At 38.2% G+C, this 20816-nt stretch overlaps 1 protein-coding gene across 1 annotated transcript in view; it reads right to left on the bottom strand.

Annotated features, from left to right (window-relative positions):
* LOC124154651 overlaps window positions 1–19343 on the bottom strand; it is a 238672-nt gene extending 219329 nt beyond the window's left edge. Inside the window, exon 1 of the mRNA XM_046528547.1 lies at window positions 19165–19343. Within this exon, the coding sequence (XP_046384503.1) occupies window positions 19165–19343 (179 nt within the window). The remainder of the gene's footprint in view (window positions 1–19164) is intronic.
* Between the last annotated feature and the right edge of the window lie 1473 nt (window positions 19344–20816).

Here is a 20816-nt window from a genome sequence, read left to right as displayed (position 1 = left end):
TAACATAGGGAAGATAGGGATGCGTTCCATAGGTTCCATAGGTAGCATAGGTCTTGGGTATTGAATTTCCTCTAAAACATCTATATTCCCATAAAAAGCCTTAGAAAACATTATTTCTATAAATATTTATAGTTTAAAACATCTTTAAAGATAGTATTCACGCATTCAAAGACTTTTATTCTCGTTAAAAAAAATTCTTACGTGCTTTAGAAATTCCATCCTGTCGTGCGGGTGGGCTAACATCTGCTATCTCAGGGGATCGTAATGCGTTGCCGGCAGTTGATGATTTTTCAAACTAGTCTAAAAACAACTGTTGTGTCACCCAGGCCCTTTTGTCGCTCATCGAAATGACAGGAAAATGCTACTTTAAATGCCATTTCATAGCGAGCGGAGTATATGAATGATAAATCATTTTAATTTGAAGTCCTCCGAGTCATTAGCAGCTACGTGAAACAGTCTTTAAATGCCTTGAAACCTGACCCAGGTTTTCCTTCCCTGAAAATGAATGAACGAGAATGCCATCTTTTCCAAAAGAATATCGTCTCATCAACACTAAAAACTAGTTGAGGGGGAAAGGAGCCACTTTCAATAACAGCTTGGAGTTCATCAGAAAATGTTGTGGTGGCTGCGCTATCAACACTTGCAGATTCACCTGATATCGCCGCACTGAAAAATACCTGCTTGCCGTTTAAATTCTGGAACCAACCGGAGCTTTCACTTAATGTCTCGGAGCGATTACCACTCTCGTATTTTTGTACTGATTCACCATGAACTTTCCGTGTGTGTAGACCGCTTGGTTGAAGTTGGTGCGGCTGAGGTCACTGATATTTTAGCTTCGTCTTTATTCAGAATAAGGCATCGTGAGTTTAAACTTCCGCGCAATATCGCTTTGACGCTCTCCATTTTCAAAGCAATTGACCTCTCTCAAGTCCTCTTCTAGGTTTATAGTTTTTATTGATAAATTCTTGATTTTTCTACACGCATTCCTATTTTTTGCTATATTCTCTTGGTTTTTACTCTGTATGGCTCTATCTAAATCACCTTCCACTGCTGAACTGTATTCCTGAGACGCAGAAGGCCTAAGACTGCGGGGAGGGAACGAAGCCATTGTGTTTGAGACTCTATAGCGGACCCTTTTATGTGTTGATGCTATTCATGCTCAACTCGGCCACCGCTCCATTTCTCCCCCGTGAATACCGATGACCTTGAAGGCTTTAGCTTAGACTCTCTACCTGGAAGTCAATCGCCCGGTAACCTACGACGGCAAAAATACGTCTCAAACCGTATTGCTGAAAAAAAAACTCATTTCCACTAGCCCCACGCTTAATTAACGATCTAAATTATTTATTATCATTCTGTTAAGGAGACGAGATAAATCTTCGGTAGGCCGGCTATCTAGACCCAATGACGAGTAATACTTTTGGCAATTGCGCAGCAATGAATTTCGATTAATATATAAACAAAAAAGAAGATTTGAGGCAAGAAATAATATTACTATGCGTAAATTGATAGAAATTTCGTGTGTACTTAGCGCAAGTTCACGTTTTATCACGAGAGCGTTTAAGATTTTTGATTAGGCTACACTGCGTTGCAATGTTTCCCCGAGGAACGAATTTGCGCTATATCGAAATTGCGCTAATCGAAATTGCGCTATACGAGACATGGGTGTATACCATTTATATGCACATATTATGTACATTTTATGCACAATTTATACCGTTGATGTGGCTATATATATGCACATATTATACCCATATATATGCTCCTTTTATGTACATATTATGCACGATTTATACCATTGATGTGGCTATATATATGCGCATATTATACCCATATATACCATTTATATGCACCTTTTATGTACATATTATGCAAAATTTATACCATGGATGTGGCCTAAAATATATGCGCATATTATGCCCATATATACCATTTCTATGCTCCTTTTATGTACATTTTATGCATGATTTATTCCATTGATGTGGGCTGCCATATAGTTGTATATTATGCACATATATACCATATCTACGTACCTTTTATGCACATTTTATACCGTTGATGTGTGATAATATGCAGTTACATTATATTCGAAAATTACATAAATAAAAAGTGATTTCTGGAAACGAGGAGAAATTTAATAAATCATTCATCTAGAGACACCATAGGTACATTGCACTAAAACAGGGCACAATCCTCCTACCTTCAGCGTTGTATCACAAATTTTCAAACATTCAGTTAGGAGTCCTATATCATCGCAAATTTGGTTGAAATAACATGTAAATGACATCTAAAGGCAAACATTCACCCTTCCATAATCGTTACTCATGAAATTGAGATTAAAAAGCACAAAGTATGTCACACGAATTCACAATCACAACACTCGCGATGATTCCTTCCATGACATCCGCATGGTTGAACATCTACGGTCTTTTCTTAACGAATGTATTATAAATGGTCCAAAATGTGATTCCAAACCACTAAAAGGTCTTCTAATCGCATAATTGTCTATGACTTATAGAGTTGTGGCGAGCAATCACGCTAACGATGTAAGCAAGCCGTTCTTGAAAATACACTCAGAAACAATAAAGATCATATTGTCACTAATAATCACAAATTAAAATAATTATATGCATATATCATCAAGTATGTGATATCTTCAGGGCGAAAGTGCAGCTCACAACCTGGATCAGTACCTAAGTGCCAAAACTTCGTCTTTCCTTGGAATAGCCTTCCTTCACTTTTCAAGCTGGGACTCTGACTGAAAAAGTACCGTCATAATATATACATTTAGGTAATTAAAAACTGGGAATAACTCTCAAAATTAGGAGCGTAATAATTTCAGATTTGCTTGCAAACCCTATGACAAACGACAACGACTCACGTGTACTTACTTTGATTTTAAATAAAGTCCTGTTCTTCATACCATGAAGTTTATTATTCCTTATCGTATATGCGTTACCAGAATAGTACTGTGACATAAAATAGCTCCGTAAACCCATCTTTTCCTCATTAATCTTAGATTTTTCAATTTACGTTCAATTCACCCAACTACGGCAATATGGCTACGGCAACAACTAACAACACTAACAATGACTAACAACTGCTAACAATGCTAACAAACGCAACGGCAATATGGCTACCAAGCTGACTACCTCGCCAGACCGGAGTATGCCGGTGTGGAAAATAAAACAATAATAATAATTGCGGAGTATTCTGCGAACGATACGAAATTGTTAGTGATATATTAAAACATAATTTTTCACATTTTTTTTATACAGAGGATGTATGATCATCGATTTTTACGGATACAATCACAGTTTACGACGGCATAATATTTAAATATTATGTGCATATTATTCGAATTTTATGAACAAGATCGACGGAATATTATTTGCATTTTATACGTATCCATTTATGCAACTTTTATACTGAAAAGAATTTTGAGTTTGCTGGGTGGCCGTTAATTAATGATTCTTATAAGAATCATAATTAACGATGAAATGTTACTAACAACGAAATAATATGCATATAATGTCAATATTATTAATAGTTTACGGCGGCATAATATTTAAATATTATGTGCATATTATTCGCATATTATGTGCATAATCGACGGAATATTATTTGCATATTATGCCTATCCATTTATGCAACTTTTATACTGAATAGATTTTGAGTTTGCTGGGTGGCCGTTAATTAATGATTCTTATAAGAATCATAATTAATGATAAAATGTTACTAACAACGAAATAATATGCATATAATGTCAATATTATTAATAGTTTACGGCGGCATAATATTTAAATATAATGTGCATATTATTCGCATATTATGTGCATAATCGACGGAATATTATTTGCATATTATGCCTATCCATTTATGCAACTTTTATACTGAATAGGATTTTTGAGTTTGCTGGGTGGCTGCTGATTTATGATTCTTATATGAATCATAATTAACGATGAAATGTTACTAACAATGTAATAATATACATATTATGTCAATATTATAGTAATAGTTTACGGCGGCATAATATTTAAATATTATGTGCATAATATTCGCATATTATGTGCATAATCGACGGAATATTATTTGCATATTATACCTATCCATTTATGCAACTTTTATACGGTATAAATTTTGAGTGTGCTGTGTGGGTTGTATCCATTCAGTCTAAAAATGTTAACTGCTGTTAACAACTCCCTTCTAAAAGATATAGAATGATTTGATTCAATAAAAAGTGTATTAGCTGAAGTGTATTAGCTGAAGTCTATATGCTTCAGATGAAGTCTTTATTCTCCTATCAGAAGTATTCATTTTGTCCATGTATTAATGTCTTATTCACCATTAATTCCCTTTTTATTTGTTGTTCATGAGTGAATTTACCTTTTTCACCACCACAGTTATCTTGTGTGATTTTATTTTGTGCACCAGAACAGTGTAAGTGAAACTGAATTTAAGGTCCAATTGTAAACTTGTCAATATTGAGAAGTAAAAGGAGGGAACTGTTAATAAATGTTTTTTCGCATATTTTTGTAAGTTTTTTTACATAACTTTTATTCAATTTCAGTTTTGTTATCAAAAATGTATTAACAGTATTAAGATTTATAATTGCTACAGATATCTACTTTTTACTGTGGGTTTGTGCAGCTAATATTTAAGGACTTGTAACTCCCCCTATTCATTCAACTCCCCATTCCTGTGCGACTTGCTCTTCAGGCAACATGCGTCTGTGTGACTCTCTACAGTACACCTCTAGTTCTTTGTGTTGTTGGGAGTTCATTTTCTGTAGAATGCGTGTTTTCCATAACTTGCCAAACTATCACTGAGACGTAATATTAACTTAACAGAAATAAGTATCTCGAACTTTATTTCATGATTACTTAGCATTGGTCATTATGAAACAAACTAGTACTCCATGTTAATTGGGAATGGGAATCTAAGGAATGAGCTCCTATACGGATCCTTAGATTCCCATTCTCTTGTCTCCTCAATTCATTTATCCATTGCACCCTTCCATTCCTGCCTCCATCCCCCCTTCCTACACTCTTCTTTTCTTCCACACCCCTGAGACTGTAACAACTCACTCAACAAGTTGGACGACCATTCCCATCCTTTGTAATTTCCCTCTTTACATCTATAGTCATTACTGTGACTGGTGTCACTTAGTATTCAAAACAGTTGTTGTTAGCCTTAAATCAAATGCTTTAGGACTAGATTAAAACGTCACCATTTTCGAGAAAGAAGGCAGCCAACTCTACTTTCATAATTATATTTTTTTATTCAATAGTTTAAGTCGACATTTATTTTTTACTGATTTTATAATATCTTTTTATTCTTAGATACTTGCATGAGACTTCAAGCAATGAATTTTTATAGCTGTTGTGATTGGGTGTTTGGAGTCCATTTCCTATGGCCTTGGCAATATTTAGAATGCAGATGAGAGCCATTTGCCTCCTGACTTCTGCCAAACAATGTCTCATGTCATCCCCTTTGCATGCAACTATGCATGCCTCGCAGGTAACTTGTAGAGATTGTCGATCAGTAGTTACAGGATTTCATGCAGTATAATGAAATTTATGTGGGAAAAACTATTCTCTTTGCAAGTGATTTCCGCCAGGTCCCACCAGTGCACTGCAGTGGCAGTGAATGGTTGCATGAGCACCTCCACGGTCAGGGGCGTAGCTAGGAATTAAGGCTGGGGGTTTAGGTGCAACTACTGTCTGTAAAAAAAAAGCAAGATACTCGAGTTTGAGGAGCTCTAGCGTCTAAACGAAGCAATCGATTTCAATGCAATAAAAAGCATACGAAAGAAAATTTAGTTCTACGTTATATCATGCACTTTAAAAATTCTTCGCTCAATAGTATTTCCTGTACTTAATTTTTTCTCAAAAAAGTACCCGTTTTTTGCGCGTAAAATCAAGGTGCCCAACTTTGAGCGCTTGGCATTCCCGTAGTTTTCGTTCTTATAACTTGCAATTTTGAATTAAAGAAGCCACATCTATTATTAGCAGTTTGCCGAAAACAAATTGTTTATACCACTAAAATTAACGGAGTTGTTGTAAACAACGCAAACCTCTGCTAACTTCGAAACCAGTGAGTCAATTGAAAATTGATTGGTTCTGTTGTCTTCCGTAGAATGTTAGTAATGCAAGCACATATGAAATGTATATTAAATATCAATAATAACGTCAATATCACTTATTATTTATCTAGATGTTTCTATGCGCGTACCGGCAGCTCCGTCGTGGGAGGGGGAGGCGAAAAGAGGCACGTGGTTGCCACCGACTCAGCAGAGGGCGCGCTTCCTTTAAATGACCGACTCGCACGATGAAAGTATCGTTGTAGCACCCTTCAGGTAAACTTAAGCCCGGTCCAGCGGCGCCGTAATATTTTTTCTTAAGATCAAAACCTTGTAACTCGCTTCAGAATTGATGTAAGTTAATGATTTTTTCACCAAAAATAACTTTGTAGTTTTCTTTACATTTGATGCGCAGCATATAGGGACCTACGACGTAAGAAACGTAAGTCAGTAAGCGACTACTTTTTACCTTGCAAAAATCAAAATTTTCTTGTCCTAAAGGGTGTTACGTCGGCATAACAACATTTTAACTCAATATTTGTACAATTGGTGAAGACCTTCAAAGAGAAAATAGTGTGAATAATTTTGTGCAGAAGATTCAATTCAATACAGACAACGGTCAGGCAGAAATTGCGAGAAGAAGATAAAGTAAAAAAATACTCGTTTCTGACGGAAATTTAAGGAAATATTTTTTATAGACTTTGTTATAATTTTTATCGAAAAACTATTGACACCAATGAATGCAGCATCTCTTTCTACATTAGAATGCAATTTTTAATCAGTGCATAACGCAACATTAATTTTCGTCCGCGCTCCTGGCCTTATGGAGATTAACATGGGAAACGATTCTCCATAAGAGCCCATACTGTCAACTAAATGTGGAACGCTCTATAGTATATATGATAAGTATTATAATTTGAATTTCTTATGGCACCTACAGTCGTATTCAAAGTATTGCAACGGATTGAGCGGCGGCCTTTCGCCGTAGTTCGGAAATGGCGTTTCGGTATTTTCTACAGTACCAATAGGAGGAAAATTTTAACAGCATTCCCATTACCCGCAATATTTTTATTACTACATCATAAAAGGGAAACTTACACGGGATATGTGTAACGTTTAATACTGCATGAATTGTGGAGCTCATGATGTAGTATTTTGATGAGAGATAACGAATGTAATTACATAAATGGACTTCCTCAACATCACTGCAAATAATGCCAATGCGTGATAAAATTCAGTCTTATCCTGTGACACTAGACTCATTCGTTCCCTTGCATGACTTAAGAAAGCTCGTAAGGAGACAATATAGAAACATTCGCGTGAGAGTTGGCATAGTGGTAAAACCGCGGATTTTCGGAAGGCCGTTTTACTCAGGGCACGGAATTGCGCAGGTTAGAACTGCATTAATTTCTGAAATGGCGTGGAATTGCGCGAATGCATGAACGAAATTAGAACAGGGGCTATTTTGCCATCTCACGTTCACGCATTCTCGCAGTTGTTAAAGCACGATGCAATTATGACTGCGCCTTCGTATACACACGTCATATTGTGCAAGTACGTGCCCCGTGTCAAACGCCCTTGACGAAGATAAATGGATTTGGTGGTTAGAACCTGTGCGAGAGAATATATTTGTAGGAGACAAAAGTGGAGCGAGATATTTTTATTATCCGCTTAACCGCACGAACTCCATTGGTATCTTCACGAAATTTGTACGACGAAAATTCATTTTGTTTTCCGCAGAAATCGTTCTATATTTGTCTCGAAATCTCATTTCACGACGAATATTGAAAAAATTTCAGGCGGTCATCTTCTGCATCAAGATTTCTTTCATATTACCCGAGTGAACGCCTTCTGCAACGACAGTGGCGGGCCCATATGGGGCGCAGGGGGCGCGCGCCCCCGCCTTGCGTTGCCCCCGCATTGCCGAACATGGCAAATACACAATTTTAACTTCTTTATATCATGAGATGAAATTTTCTTGTAATTGTGTATAATGGTTTAAATTTAAATTTAACGTCCTTAAACGTTGCTTGTGAATTGGTTATTTTTTACTGCGGTAAAAGTAAAGGCATATCAGGGTATCTTTTGCGTCCCCCCTTGAGTTTTTTCTGTATCCTCTACTGTGCAACGATTGCGACTGATACATCGCTTGTTTCTGACGCTTCTTTACCTTATTATTGTGCTGCTAAACATCAGTGCATATGTTTTCTGTAAGTAAATCGAAGTTTTCTTTCTATTATCGAAATGGCAGAATTAGCGCAAAAAAAACCTAATCTAATCTGAGCTCACGTGATCGCGATAGAGAAGGACGTCTAGATTAGTCTGCTCCGATACCGTTTACGTTCGCTATTAAACGCCGGCTTCGGTGGCGTCTGGGTAAAGTCCCCAACTGCCAGCCGAGAGGTAGCAGGTTCGAATCCCGCCTGGGTATTTTTACCACCATCCAGGGCATAGATATATGTGATTAGCAAACAAGTTAATTGTAAGAGAGGTCTCTGTAGTCCTAACTTCGCTTGTAAAATAGAGACAACATAATTATTATTATTATTAAGAGATTATCTTCCGTTTTCTCCTCGCCATTATCCCACTACCTTGCAATGGATCACCATATATTTTCAGTCGGTTTATGGTATGGAGAATTGATTTGGTTTGGCCAGGCCAATGGTTCTGTATGCTGATTCTTCACGAAGAGTCTCTTTGTTTAGTCTTCGCTGTATAAAGGGCAGTTGTTTTGAATGCGGACGTAATCTTGGGATTTCATCCGTTTTGGAATTTTTCTGAAGTCCTGCTGCCGTCAAAGCTTCACAAAACACAAAATAATTTGCACGAGTCTTTTGTTTTCGCAAAGCATGTCGTGGCTGGAACCTAAAGACTTAGTAATATGATGCTAAGTACACGAAATAATTTAAATGCATAAATGAAATTATTCTAGATATTATGTCCTGAATTTCGCGGGCGCCAAAGTTGAATTCATTCCTGACCTAAATTCCACTATGTTTTTATATGTATAAATGATCTCGAGGGCACAGGAGAACGTAACTAGAATATTGAGTTTTGATGCCAATTTCTGTAGCGTTTATTATAAATTTATGCAAAGTCAGCAATTTGTGTTCCTAAAAATAGATAACTTTCTATTCGATAAAACTTCCACCCTTCGAGACAATATTTTTTACCGGACATGACTTTTTGCTCCGACAAAAATCCCCTGCATCTTTCATTATAGGAGCGACAGAAAATGGGCATTTTCCATTTCATCGTCTTCTCGATAGTTCATTACCTCTCCTAGAGTTAGAAGGAATTGCCTTAGATTCGACTCCTCCACAAGTTAAATCCCCTATACTATTGTTGTTTATCCTGTTGTTCCATGATAAATATGCATGATGATATCTGCAATTGTAATGATTACTACCATGTGCTCGGCTATCAACATTCCAAACAATAAAACCAAACTGTTTAGTTGATTAATTAACGACTGGTTCAATATAATGCAAAAAAACATTGACTATCGTGGAGAGTACTCTGAAAAACAATAAAATAAATGCGTTATTGTATGTCTTTTAGTTTTCTTCATTCCCGACACTTAAAAGGCTACCCTCGTAAATGGCTCAAATTGCAATAAGACATTAGGTTGGCCATGGGTGCAATTTTTTGACATTGAAATGAGCTATTCTTATTTGATGCGGCACAGTCCGAAAATAAGTATAAAAAAACCACTGGGTCGAAGCAACAGTATTTATAAGTTTCAAATTTCCGAAAAATCACACTATAAAAGAGTAAAATGATTATTAGGGAATATGATATCGCCACGGAATTTTCTTAAGCATTCTAAAATTATACGAGTACTCAAAATGCCACCGGTGCGCTATTTTACGCACGCCGTTCTAGATATAGAGTCTAAACAATAAATAGCTGTGCAGTGTCGTGGCGGTGTAGGGTTGTCTAGTTGTCATGGGAAAATTAAACATTTTTAAGTGATCAAATTATAAAAATATAGCTAAATTTATTAAAAAATTCAAAATCCAGAAGAACACAAATGGCAGTGCACCTCTGCACCTATTAGTGGACTTTTGTACGATTTTTCACCAAATGCGAATAGAAAAATTGTAATTTCTTCTGCATCGCCGTAATATAAATAGCAAGAAAGTGATGTCATCGCGTAATTTCCAACTATCGAAGAAAATGGATTGTATATCTAATCTCAAAAATGACTTATCTCGTCTCCCTCGTGTTGAGAAAGATTATCTTTTGATTACGCACGAGCCCGGTTTCTCCTGATGCATGGTATTTCACGTAGCCAGGTTGTCAATGAGGTGGGCGAAGCCGAATTCTAGATCCAAAAACCATCATGGTCATTGGTAGTTTTTCAACTGAACGTCCTTTTTTCATGATCTTGTCCCGAGCAATTTACCTCCTAGTAAATACATCTATAGAGCGTTCCACATTTAGTTGACAGTATGGGCTCTTACGGAGAATCGTTTCCCATGTTAATCTCCATAAGGCCAGGAGCGCGGTGTTGTCAACAACAGCACGAAAATTAATGTTGCGTTATGCACTGATTAAAAATTGCATTCTAATGTAGAAAAAGGTGCTGCATTCATTGGTGCCAATAGTTTTTCGATAAAAATTATAAAAAAAGCTATTAAAAACATTTCCGTAAATTTCCGTCAGAAACGTGTATTTTTTTACTTTATCTTCTTCTCGCAATTTCTACCTGACTGTTGTCTGTATTGAATTGAATTTTGTGCAAAACATTTTTCACACTATTTTCTCCTTGAAGGTCTTCACCAATTGTACAAATATTGAGTTTTAATGTTGTTATGCCGACGTAACACACTTTAGGACAAGAAAATTTTGATTTTTGCAAGGTAAAAAGTAGTCGCTTACTAACTTACGTTTCTTACGTTGTAGGTCCCTATATGCTGCGTATCAAATGTGAAGAAAACTACAAGGTTATTTTTGGTGAAAAAATCATTGACTTACATCAATTCTGAAGCGAGTTACAAGGTTTTTATCTTAAGAAAATATATTACGGTGCCGCTGGGGCGGGCTTCTTGCTTTTTCTTGCGCGCAGAGGGAAAATTCTCGGGCGGAAAAGGAGTTTTTTGTCAATGCATACTATGAAATGTATTTATCTATTCGTTTGATATCCTAAACAGAGAATACCTACTCTTACGTCGTAACAGCAGTGTTTTTATCTGAATACATTTATAGACGAAAGTAAGCAAGTGGCTTGGAAGTAAGACTCTTTCGCCTTGGGTGTTTAGGTCCCATCGGGGAAACCAAGAAAAAGAATATCTCATAATCTGTACCAAACACTACCCCATCCAGTGCACGCAATTACAAAAGGGGGCTTGGGTTTTTTCTGAGTTCCTTTCATAGGGTACCATAAATCCTGCCCCAAAAGCGACCCAGGCCGAAGGGGCCGAGGGAAGAATTTACGAAGGCGTTCAGTTTGTCATTGCATTTTTTTGGAGTGAACAAGTGTTGTGTGGTGTATTGAACTTGAGAATTGCGTGGTGTGTTTTACACTTATCTTTGCTGTAACACGCCCAATCAATATGTCCGATACAAACAAGAGGAGAAAAGGTGAGAATCTCATAAGCCGCGAAAGACGGTTGGTGCTCAGTCTTTTCGTACATAAGGAAATCTCTCAGCATAAGTGAGGCCTGCCGAGAAGCTTCGAAGGCTACTGGGTGCTAGGAGTTCACCATTTACAGAGTGAGAAAGGAAAGCTCCCGTGGTCCATCGGTAACTCCTTCAAACACTAAATAAATTGGACAGCCTAACAAAAATTCGAGGGCAGTGATTTTCGACGATTTGGTGAGATCGGGAATTAGAAGGAAGGTACATGAATCCTTCGTGAAAATTATTCCTCCGACTTTAAAATCCATCCGAAACCCGGTGAATATGGATATTATTCTCCCAGATTACAAAAGGACAACACTATATCGTCTTCTTTAGGACATAGGCGGAAATCGTGTACGAACGCAGGGGGAAAAGAATCATCCTTATCGAAAGGGATGATATTATTAGTTGGTGGCACAATTAATTATCTAAGGTAGCTAAAAAAATATCGTCGCGAACACAGGACGAGTGTATTTACAGGCGAAAGTTGGATTAATGTTGGACAAATAGTGAACATTAGTTTGCGAAACAAACAATTAGAAAATCCGCGTCAAGCTTTCGTTGCTGGACTAAATACTGGGCTTGGCCCCCACTTCCCGAGGAGGACGATTTGCAATTATACACGAAGGAACGGAAAATGGGTTCATAAAAGGAGCATCGCATGTGTTTCTGTACAAAAATAACTCAATGGATGAGCATGAAGAAGTGGGTGGCAAGTGTTACGAGAGATGGTTTGAGCACTCACTTCTTGCAAACTTACCCGAAGGATCAATTATAGTGGTAGATAATGCCTCTTATTACTCAAGGAAATTGGAATCCTTGCTTACTACAAGGCGGAGGAAAGAGAACATTAAGGAAATTAGCTTTGAAGATTTCAGCTTGGAAAGAGATCTTTAATTTACAATAAACCAAGTACGGGAAAATTTTGAAAAATCGAAGATTGATGATGTCTTATACAACATCGCCTTTCATGTAATACTAGCTAGAGCCAAAAAATATTGCATAATATGGAAGGAATAGAAATTTTGTCTCATTCAGGAGCGGCTATAATTTTTATTATCCTTCAATTTATTGTTATTTTTTACATTACAGATTATTCATTATTCAGCTTGTGCATTGAATAAGTACGTACATGAAATAACAAAAGACTTTTCCTTTTATATTGCAGCAAAGGTATTGTAATTTACGCTAAAAAATTCCTTAATTTACGTCGTCTTTCGTGCGATCCCTAACTCCTTTTTGAACTAAACCATTTTGGCGCTCTTTTATGTGTGGTTGCATACGCTGTTAGGATGCCTGCCGGCGAAGCGGAAGCTTGGCAACACTGTTATCCATAAGCCCCGTACTGTCAACTAAATGTGGAACGCTCTATAGCATTGCTTTCGCGTAGCTCAAGGGGCGGGCTGCCCAGGTCGGCTGGTCGGCAATCGCCGAGGGCCCTGAGCTTAGGGGGGCCCACAACGCCCGCGTCCATCGTGAAGTATATAAGTAAGGTGTAAATAAAAAAGGCTCAGATTACTTGACCCATTTTTGCTTTGCATTGAGAAAATAAAACGTTTTCATTAGTTGCTTTACACTGCACGCATGCTCAGTGTAAAAATATTACATTATAAATAATGAATAAAAGTGTAATAAGATAAAAGAGAATCTAATGCTGCTTTGAAAGGGTTATTCGAAAACGTTATCTTAGGGGTTTTTTTAGATTTCAGCGAATTTTCAAGGAAAAAATTTACTAAATAATAGGTAAAGAACCACAAAGCCAGAATAACATAAATATCCATTTTCGGGCATTCAATTTCCTAAGATTTATTGGTAAAACTGGTTTAAAATTTATGATATTGTATCTCTAGTTCAGTCGCACCGGTGAAATTAAATATGCTACGTCAAAAGTCAGCAAATTTTTATGAGCCAGCAAGAAAATATCCAGACATCTCCCCGACTTCTGCTGATTTTCAGTTCTCTGAGTTTCCCTGATAGAATTTCTGAGTTGAGGTAACCATCAGATGGAAACCACCGGTGATCGTGACACTCATGTTGAGCTGGGAACAAACGCTTGAAGAGCTTGAATTCAAGACCGAAATCAGGTGTGGAAGCATTGGCGGATACATATGGGGGGGCGCGGGGGCTGCGCATCCCCTCTTGCGGGTCGTCTGCATTACCTAACACTGCAGAACCACAATTGTAACTTTTTTATATCATGAGATGGCATTGTCTTCTGTATAAAATCAGTTTAAATAAAACTTTCTTAAAATTTGCATGAGACTTATTTTTCATTACGATATAAGTAAAGGTAGCTCAAGAAATATTTTGCGCCCCCCCCCCCCCCACGAGTTTTTTCCGTGTCCGCTACTGGGTGGAAGAGGGTCAAAGGGTTTAAATCAACCCGCACAAATGTTTGGGAAATAGCCTTAAGCGTACCCCTCCAAATTAATCAACCAGAAAATCTATCTAACTAAGCTTTTGCCAGCACTACTGAGGAAGCTTTTGCCACATCTCCTGTACCAGATATATTCCGATTAGGATGAAGGGAGAGGGAGTGGCATTTCTCGGGAACGAGAAATAATCAATGATTTATACGCAGAAATGATATGAGTCACACACAGGTAAATATGACAGTTACCTGGGAGGAATGAAACGAGTCACCTTCTCCGTTTCCTGAAGAAGTTTCCACCGTGACTCAGTAAAAATATCATTTGTTCACTTTTGACTTAAGCCAGCCCTTAAATAATTTTCTCGCTGATAAAATGATATAGATACACTAAACGAAGTCGAATAAAGTACTTTATTATACACTATGCATCAAAAATCAATAGTTATTGACTTTACAGGTGTAGAATATCTCTACAGCGCCAACCAATCCAAGTGGACGTATGCATTTGGCGTACCCAGCAAGGGACAGGAGGGGTCAGCTGCCACCCCCAGAACCGATACTACAAATTTCAAACCGAAAGTTTTGAAGAAATTTTCCTTTGAAGAAAAATGGAATTAGAGTAAGACAGGGAACAAAAATAAAAATCAATATTTTTTCAAGCAAAAAACTAATAAATTGCTGTGATAATTTTCTTAAAATTTTTGGTTTCATAAACCTTTGATGAGCTAAAACGTTATATCTTGAATGACCCTGGCTTGCCCTCTCCCCCTATTTTTGATCCTGGGTACGCCCTTGGATACATTCTTCGGAAGATTATTTCATAAACTTACGGTTGCACAAAGAATTACCGAAAGGATAGCAGGTGCCTATTTCAATTAAAATTGATCCTTTTGGAGAAAATATTACCCATTAAATCGTATTTGAACACTATTTCTGTGATTGATGAAAATAGGAGTGCATGTATCATTGGTGACCTCAGTTCGATCTTAAATCGTTGACCGCCACTGTTAAGCTTCAGCCACGCAATGCCGGCCATAGTGACTAATTACAGAGCGGCTAAATTCCAGTGGATTCCTGACGTCACGGTGAGACCGGGACCGAATGTTTAGGCATGCATTGCGACCAAAATGGGCATTATGACCGCAGCACTTCAAAACTTATTTTAAAATATAGAGTGAAGTGTTTCGAGTTAAATTCATTTTGGCAATCAACCGAGCAAAGGCACTGATGACATCTGAGCAAATGAGTCAAAAATAACAGTGGCAATTTCCCAGTTTATTGGTATCTTTCCTTCAGGCAATGACTTCTTGAATATTATCTCTAAAAATTAGAATGGTACGATCTGCGGCGCTCACTCCTTGAGGACGGGCGCGGGTGTTTACTCCGGGATCGGAGATTTTGGATATCTACATTGCATGCAGTATCGTCTATAGTGCATACACTTAAAAAGTGGGAATTTTGGTAGTAAATATACTGGGAAAACGTTACACCGATAATCAATACGGGAAACAGACAAGAACAAGAGAACTATCGACCAAGTTCATTTATTGTTTGCACACATTTTTTATTAAATAAAATAAATTCCCCTAACTGAGAATGTCGAGCATATTCAAGGTCGCAAAAGTTTCCGGAGACGCATTAAAAAAATTGCTGTAGATATGACAAGGCCCCCGACTTAATTGGAGGAAACTCTGAAATCTTATCTAAATAATTAAATCCTAGGATTATTGGATTATCATAGCGGTCACAAAGTTCCTTCCACGCTTGCGCATAGTGAGCCTCACCGAATGGAACAGCTGCGTTTAATCCGGATCCTTTACCATGCAGGGCGATCTTTAAATAAGAAAACTTCTCCACGCTTGAAATATTAATTCTCTCGTGGGCGACGGATAGAAAAGATCGCGAAAAGATTCCCACTATGACAGTGGTGTGACTATGGGGGGGGGGGGGAGGTATGGTGATGGGGATAAGTCCCCCCTCCTAAAGCCTCTGAGAAATAAAAAAATATTTTAAAATATTGTCTGGTTTTGACGTATAATGACTGTATCTGCTTATAGTTAAAGATCACTTATTAATATCATGGCAGTGAGATGAGTCACCAAATACCGACCGGAGTCAGGGACGTTGCGCGTAACCGGACCCTCTACCGGACCGGACCGCGTTGCCTCGGGGCAGGGTTCGCCCCCACGCCCCTCCCTGGCTTTCCCGAAACCTTCCCAAAAATATTCCTAGTTACGCCACTGCACTCGGAGAATTTAGAAAACTCGGAAATTCTATCATGGGAATCCGCGATAGCCTACTATTTGTCAGTGGCGCCGACTCCATAGGGTCTTAGGGGGCCCGAGCCCCCTCAAAAATCCATTATGGGTGTGAGGAAAAAATGTGTCAGGCTTGTCGATTTTCCCCGGAGCGTCCAGATATCGATATTCGAGTTATTAGGGTTCTAATGTTTTTCAGATGACTCTTCTAAAATGCTTAAAAATCTTACAACTCACTACTTACAGTATTTACCGGGGCAAGATCCCGGGTTTGTGTTCCGAAGTTTTAATCCTGGCTGTGGTTAATCCCCGTAGTTTAAGAAATAAAATTCCCGAATTCCAACATTTAATTAATAGTACGAAGTGTAACGTTATTTTTGGAACTGAAGTTGGCTAACAGATGATGATTCAGACAATGGGATCTTCCCAAACTCGTTCACTGTTTATCGGAAGGATAGAATTAATCGAGTGGGGTTTTTATAGCTGTAAAGAATTCAATCGTCAGCCAAGCGATAACCGTAACTGAGGCCAGCGTTGAATTTGTGTGGTGTTTAATTAAGTGTTCAAAATTCAAAACTATTTTATTAGGCTCGTATTACAGACCACCTAACTCAGATATAACATCAATATTGGTTTTCAAACTCAAATAACAGCATAGCATCCCAGTATCCCGAAAGAAACTTGATTGTAGGTGGAGCTTTCAACGTACCTTCTATAGACTGGGAGACGTATAGCTTCATTACTGGTGGGAGGGATAAAGTGATTTACGAGGCTTTATTACTCACTTTTACATCTAACTCATAGTTTCAAATAGCATGCATCCGCACCAAACAGAGGAGAAATTATTCTTAATTTATTAGCGACAAATATACCTCATCAGGTAATGAATGTGAGCACCGTCGAAGGAATAAGTGACCATAAGGTAGTAACTGCAACGTTTTCTCTGAATACCGCTGAAAACTTTGCAAAAGAGAGTTAAGTTTTCATTTTTAAAAGAGCTGATTTTGATGGGCTTAATAGTCATCTGAAAAATGCTTTCCCCGCGTTTCAAGAATCAATATTGAAGTTAAATGTAGAGTGTGCTTGGAAAGCTTTTCTTTCGCTCGTAACTTCGGTAATAAATAGCTACATCCTTAGTAAAACGATAAAAGAAGGCGCGGAGGAGAAAAAATACACTAAACCTTTTAGATGAATTCAAGAGCAGTTTCTTTTCGAACGAAGTTAGCTATATCTTACGGACGCCAACATACTACGGAAGATCAGATCATATAAATAAAATAAGAGAGATAGACTGTAGAACAGACAGATTCAGAATGTCTTTTTTTTCCACGATCGATAAGAGACTATAACGGCAGCTTTAGAACTCATAAATAGATTAGATGACTTGTAGTGTAGCCTACTAACTTATGTATACTATATGGCATGTTTCTCAATTTTATTTTTATTGAAGACCGTTTGCCTCCTGGACCCTTGTGCCCCCCACAGAAAAAATATTGGATCCGCCCTTTTCCCTCAGAGTAGTGACGTAGGTCCGCTCCCTCTTCGTTCTCTAAATGAACGATATTGGTCAAGTAGCAGGGAGTGAACTTCGATTATTTGCAGACGACGCTGTAGTTCAAAGGGAAATCCGCGGCAGTAAAGGTAGGGATGAACTAACGAACGACCTTTCTGCAATCCAAGCGTAGTGCGATGCGTGGCAGTTAAATTATTTTTGAAAAAAATGCGTAGTAATTAATTTCTGGAAAACAAGTAACTCCCCACAATAGATCCATCTCATTCAGAGTACCCAATTAGAGACTGTATATTCGGTAAAGTACCAAGGAGTTGTACTGAATGATGATGAGATAGACTGTATAACAGATAGGTTCAGAATGTCTTTTTTCCACGATCAATAAGAGATTAAAACGGCAGCGATAGAACTCAAGATTAGATGACTTGTAGTGTAGCATACTAACCTATGCAAAACTTAATGCATGCTTCTTAATTTTATTATTATTTCTAACAGAATATGGTAGTATAATGTGCTAGTATGCGTGACGTTTTTTGGACTGTGTGGTGTGTACGTGGGAGTCCAATTGCATGCTGTATGCTGGTGATTGATCACCCCCTGCCAAACACCCTAGAGGTGGCTCGCAGGGTATTATGTAGATGTAAGCGGAGAATTTGACACCGCCACAGACTAATTCGACGCGAATGAACTTGATTTCTCTAAAACGGAGAGAATGAAATAAAAGTGGTTCCCTACGTCTACTGAAAGGCTCGAGTTCAAAGAAAAGACCTCCGGTTTATTGGGATTGAGGGAATACTCGAGAATAGTATTTTGACGTATCTGAAATTAGGCTTAGACGTCCTGAATGTGAGTCCCACGAGTGCGAAAGATCGGATGAACGGAAATTTCCGCTCCCGAATCGTTAAATTCTTTGACTAACTCGTATGCAACGGAAATCGCTGCGTTAAACTGATCCTGGTCAAATCGAATATGCTTTAGCTACGCGTCAGGCTGTTCCCTCGTGATTGTAACCCGTTTATTTGTTTCGTCTGTCCCTCCCATATTAAATAATTATAGTACATAGATTAAATAATACAATACGAAAGGAAAAATAGAAACAAAAATCCTTATAATAAAAAGTCCATGGTTTTACAAATGATGGTCCATGGTTTTGATACACAAATATACTCACACGGGGCATTCACTGCCACACCGAAAAATAAAAATGGAAGGCAAGACTACACGAGTGGGATACAAAAAAATGAAACCGGGAAGAAAGGTGATGGGTAAAGGAAAAATCATAACGGAAGCGACGGTAGACGAGGACGTGGCCGCTTACCTTGCTTCCGCTGCGATGCCGGCAGGAGCTCGTCCTAGACCGAGGCGTATTGCACCACATTGCACTCTGACTCGTCTCTCCTTCACCTTCGACGGATGTGTCACGAGCAGACGATACAACTCGAGACCATGAATTTTACAAAAGAGGATCCTCAAGTTGGCCTTTAAATGTGTTGCCATCCACCACGCATAAAAATGGGTTTACAAAAGTCGCCACTCGTGTCGCTGACGGGAAAATTGATCCGAGTTTCACGGGGAAATGACATATGATTAGGGGTGTTAACCGAAATTTATATACATGATGATTTTATCTATTAAATTCATAATTTTTCAATGCTATCCCTCGCATTTTCAATTATAACACTGCAAAATATCGGAAAAGTGGATCGCATTCCACTCATCACCGCGCTGCGGACATTTTTGAAATCCGATTAAAACGCGACCGAAGCGGCATTAGAAATCAGCCTTCTAAGGGATTGAATTGGGCCTCCTCTATGCAGTCCCTTTGCTCGAGGCATTCGAATGCCAATATGAGAAAAAAGACTACCGGATGGCGGCCAAGAAAGGAGAGAGGGAATTTCAAAATACGGAAGGTGGGGAAATTTTAAGCCTGCCTCGAGAGTGGTGTCAACAGTCATATTTAAATGTTCAAAAATTGTCAGTTAACATTTCTCAAATACTCCATGTAAATGTTGGTGGTTTCTTTCGGGAAATGCTGCGTAGGTAAGATTATCTGCTCGACGTTTCACTCCTCCTACTGGCAGCGTTTTCAAGAGAAAACGGACATTTTTCTCTTGAACTTCTCTAGTATTCAGGACGAAAACTCGGGAACAACGACGCGTACGACCGAACGCCACTATTTCCATTACATGACTCCCTAAATTATTGCAGGTTTTATGGTATCTTCTCATCTTAAATCTATCGTTTCTGCAGGCATTTCCAAAATCTCATGCCTGTGATTTCTACCATAATAATTCGTCTCTCTCCCAATATGTTGAACATCAGGCAAAAAGTATTCTTCTTGAAATTTCCCCAAAAGATTTAATCTTCATTTTTTTTCGATCGATTACACTTTCCCATTCCACGAAGGGGGACCCAAAAATAAACGGACGGAAATCACTGCGCACGTAACTCTTAGAGGGACTGGTGCAAATGTGTAAGCTTCTTGGTAATGTGTAAGCATAACCTTTAGGGCTTTAGGTAGGTACTGTACGCTAGCGGTGACCTCATCAATTTCTTGGCCTGCTTCTTTAGTAAGCCTGTAGGAGCGGGGACAGTCAACTCATGGTTTATTGTCTTTGAAATACTTGTTCCAAGTTTCTCTTCATTCGTAAAACTTTTGAGGTAAGATTTTAAGTTTAATTCAATCAGCCAGTCCACCAAGCTAATTCTTAGTGCTATAGAAGTAATTGTTAAGCATAAAACATGCTACAATCTGGTGTAATTAAGTTATCTACTACCTGGAAAATGTAGCATAGTTTTAGCTTCATAGTTCAATATGCCGATGATGGTAATGTAGAAGCTCAAAATAGGGGTAAATGTGGAAACGTTTCAAAATTTCCCTCACCTAAATGTGTCGTCTACTGCATCACCTTTTCGCCAGATTCAGAAGCCGATGAAGATTATTGGCTCCAAGCCCAAGTGTGAATGGGA

Source organism: Ischnura elegans, chromosome 1 (genome assembly GCF_921293095.1).
Source record: "Ischnura elegans chromosome 1, ioIscEleg1.1, whole genome shotgun sequence".
NCBI lineage: Eukaryota > Metazoa > Arthropoda > Insecta > Odonata > Coenagrionidae > Ischnura > Ischnura elegans.
This window is presented reverse-complemented; position numbering and strand designations above follow the sequence as displayed.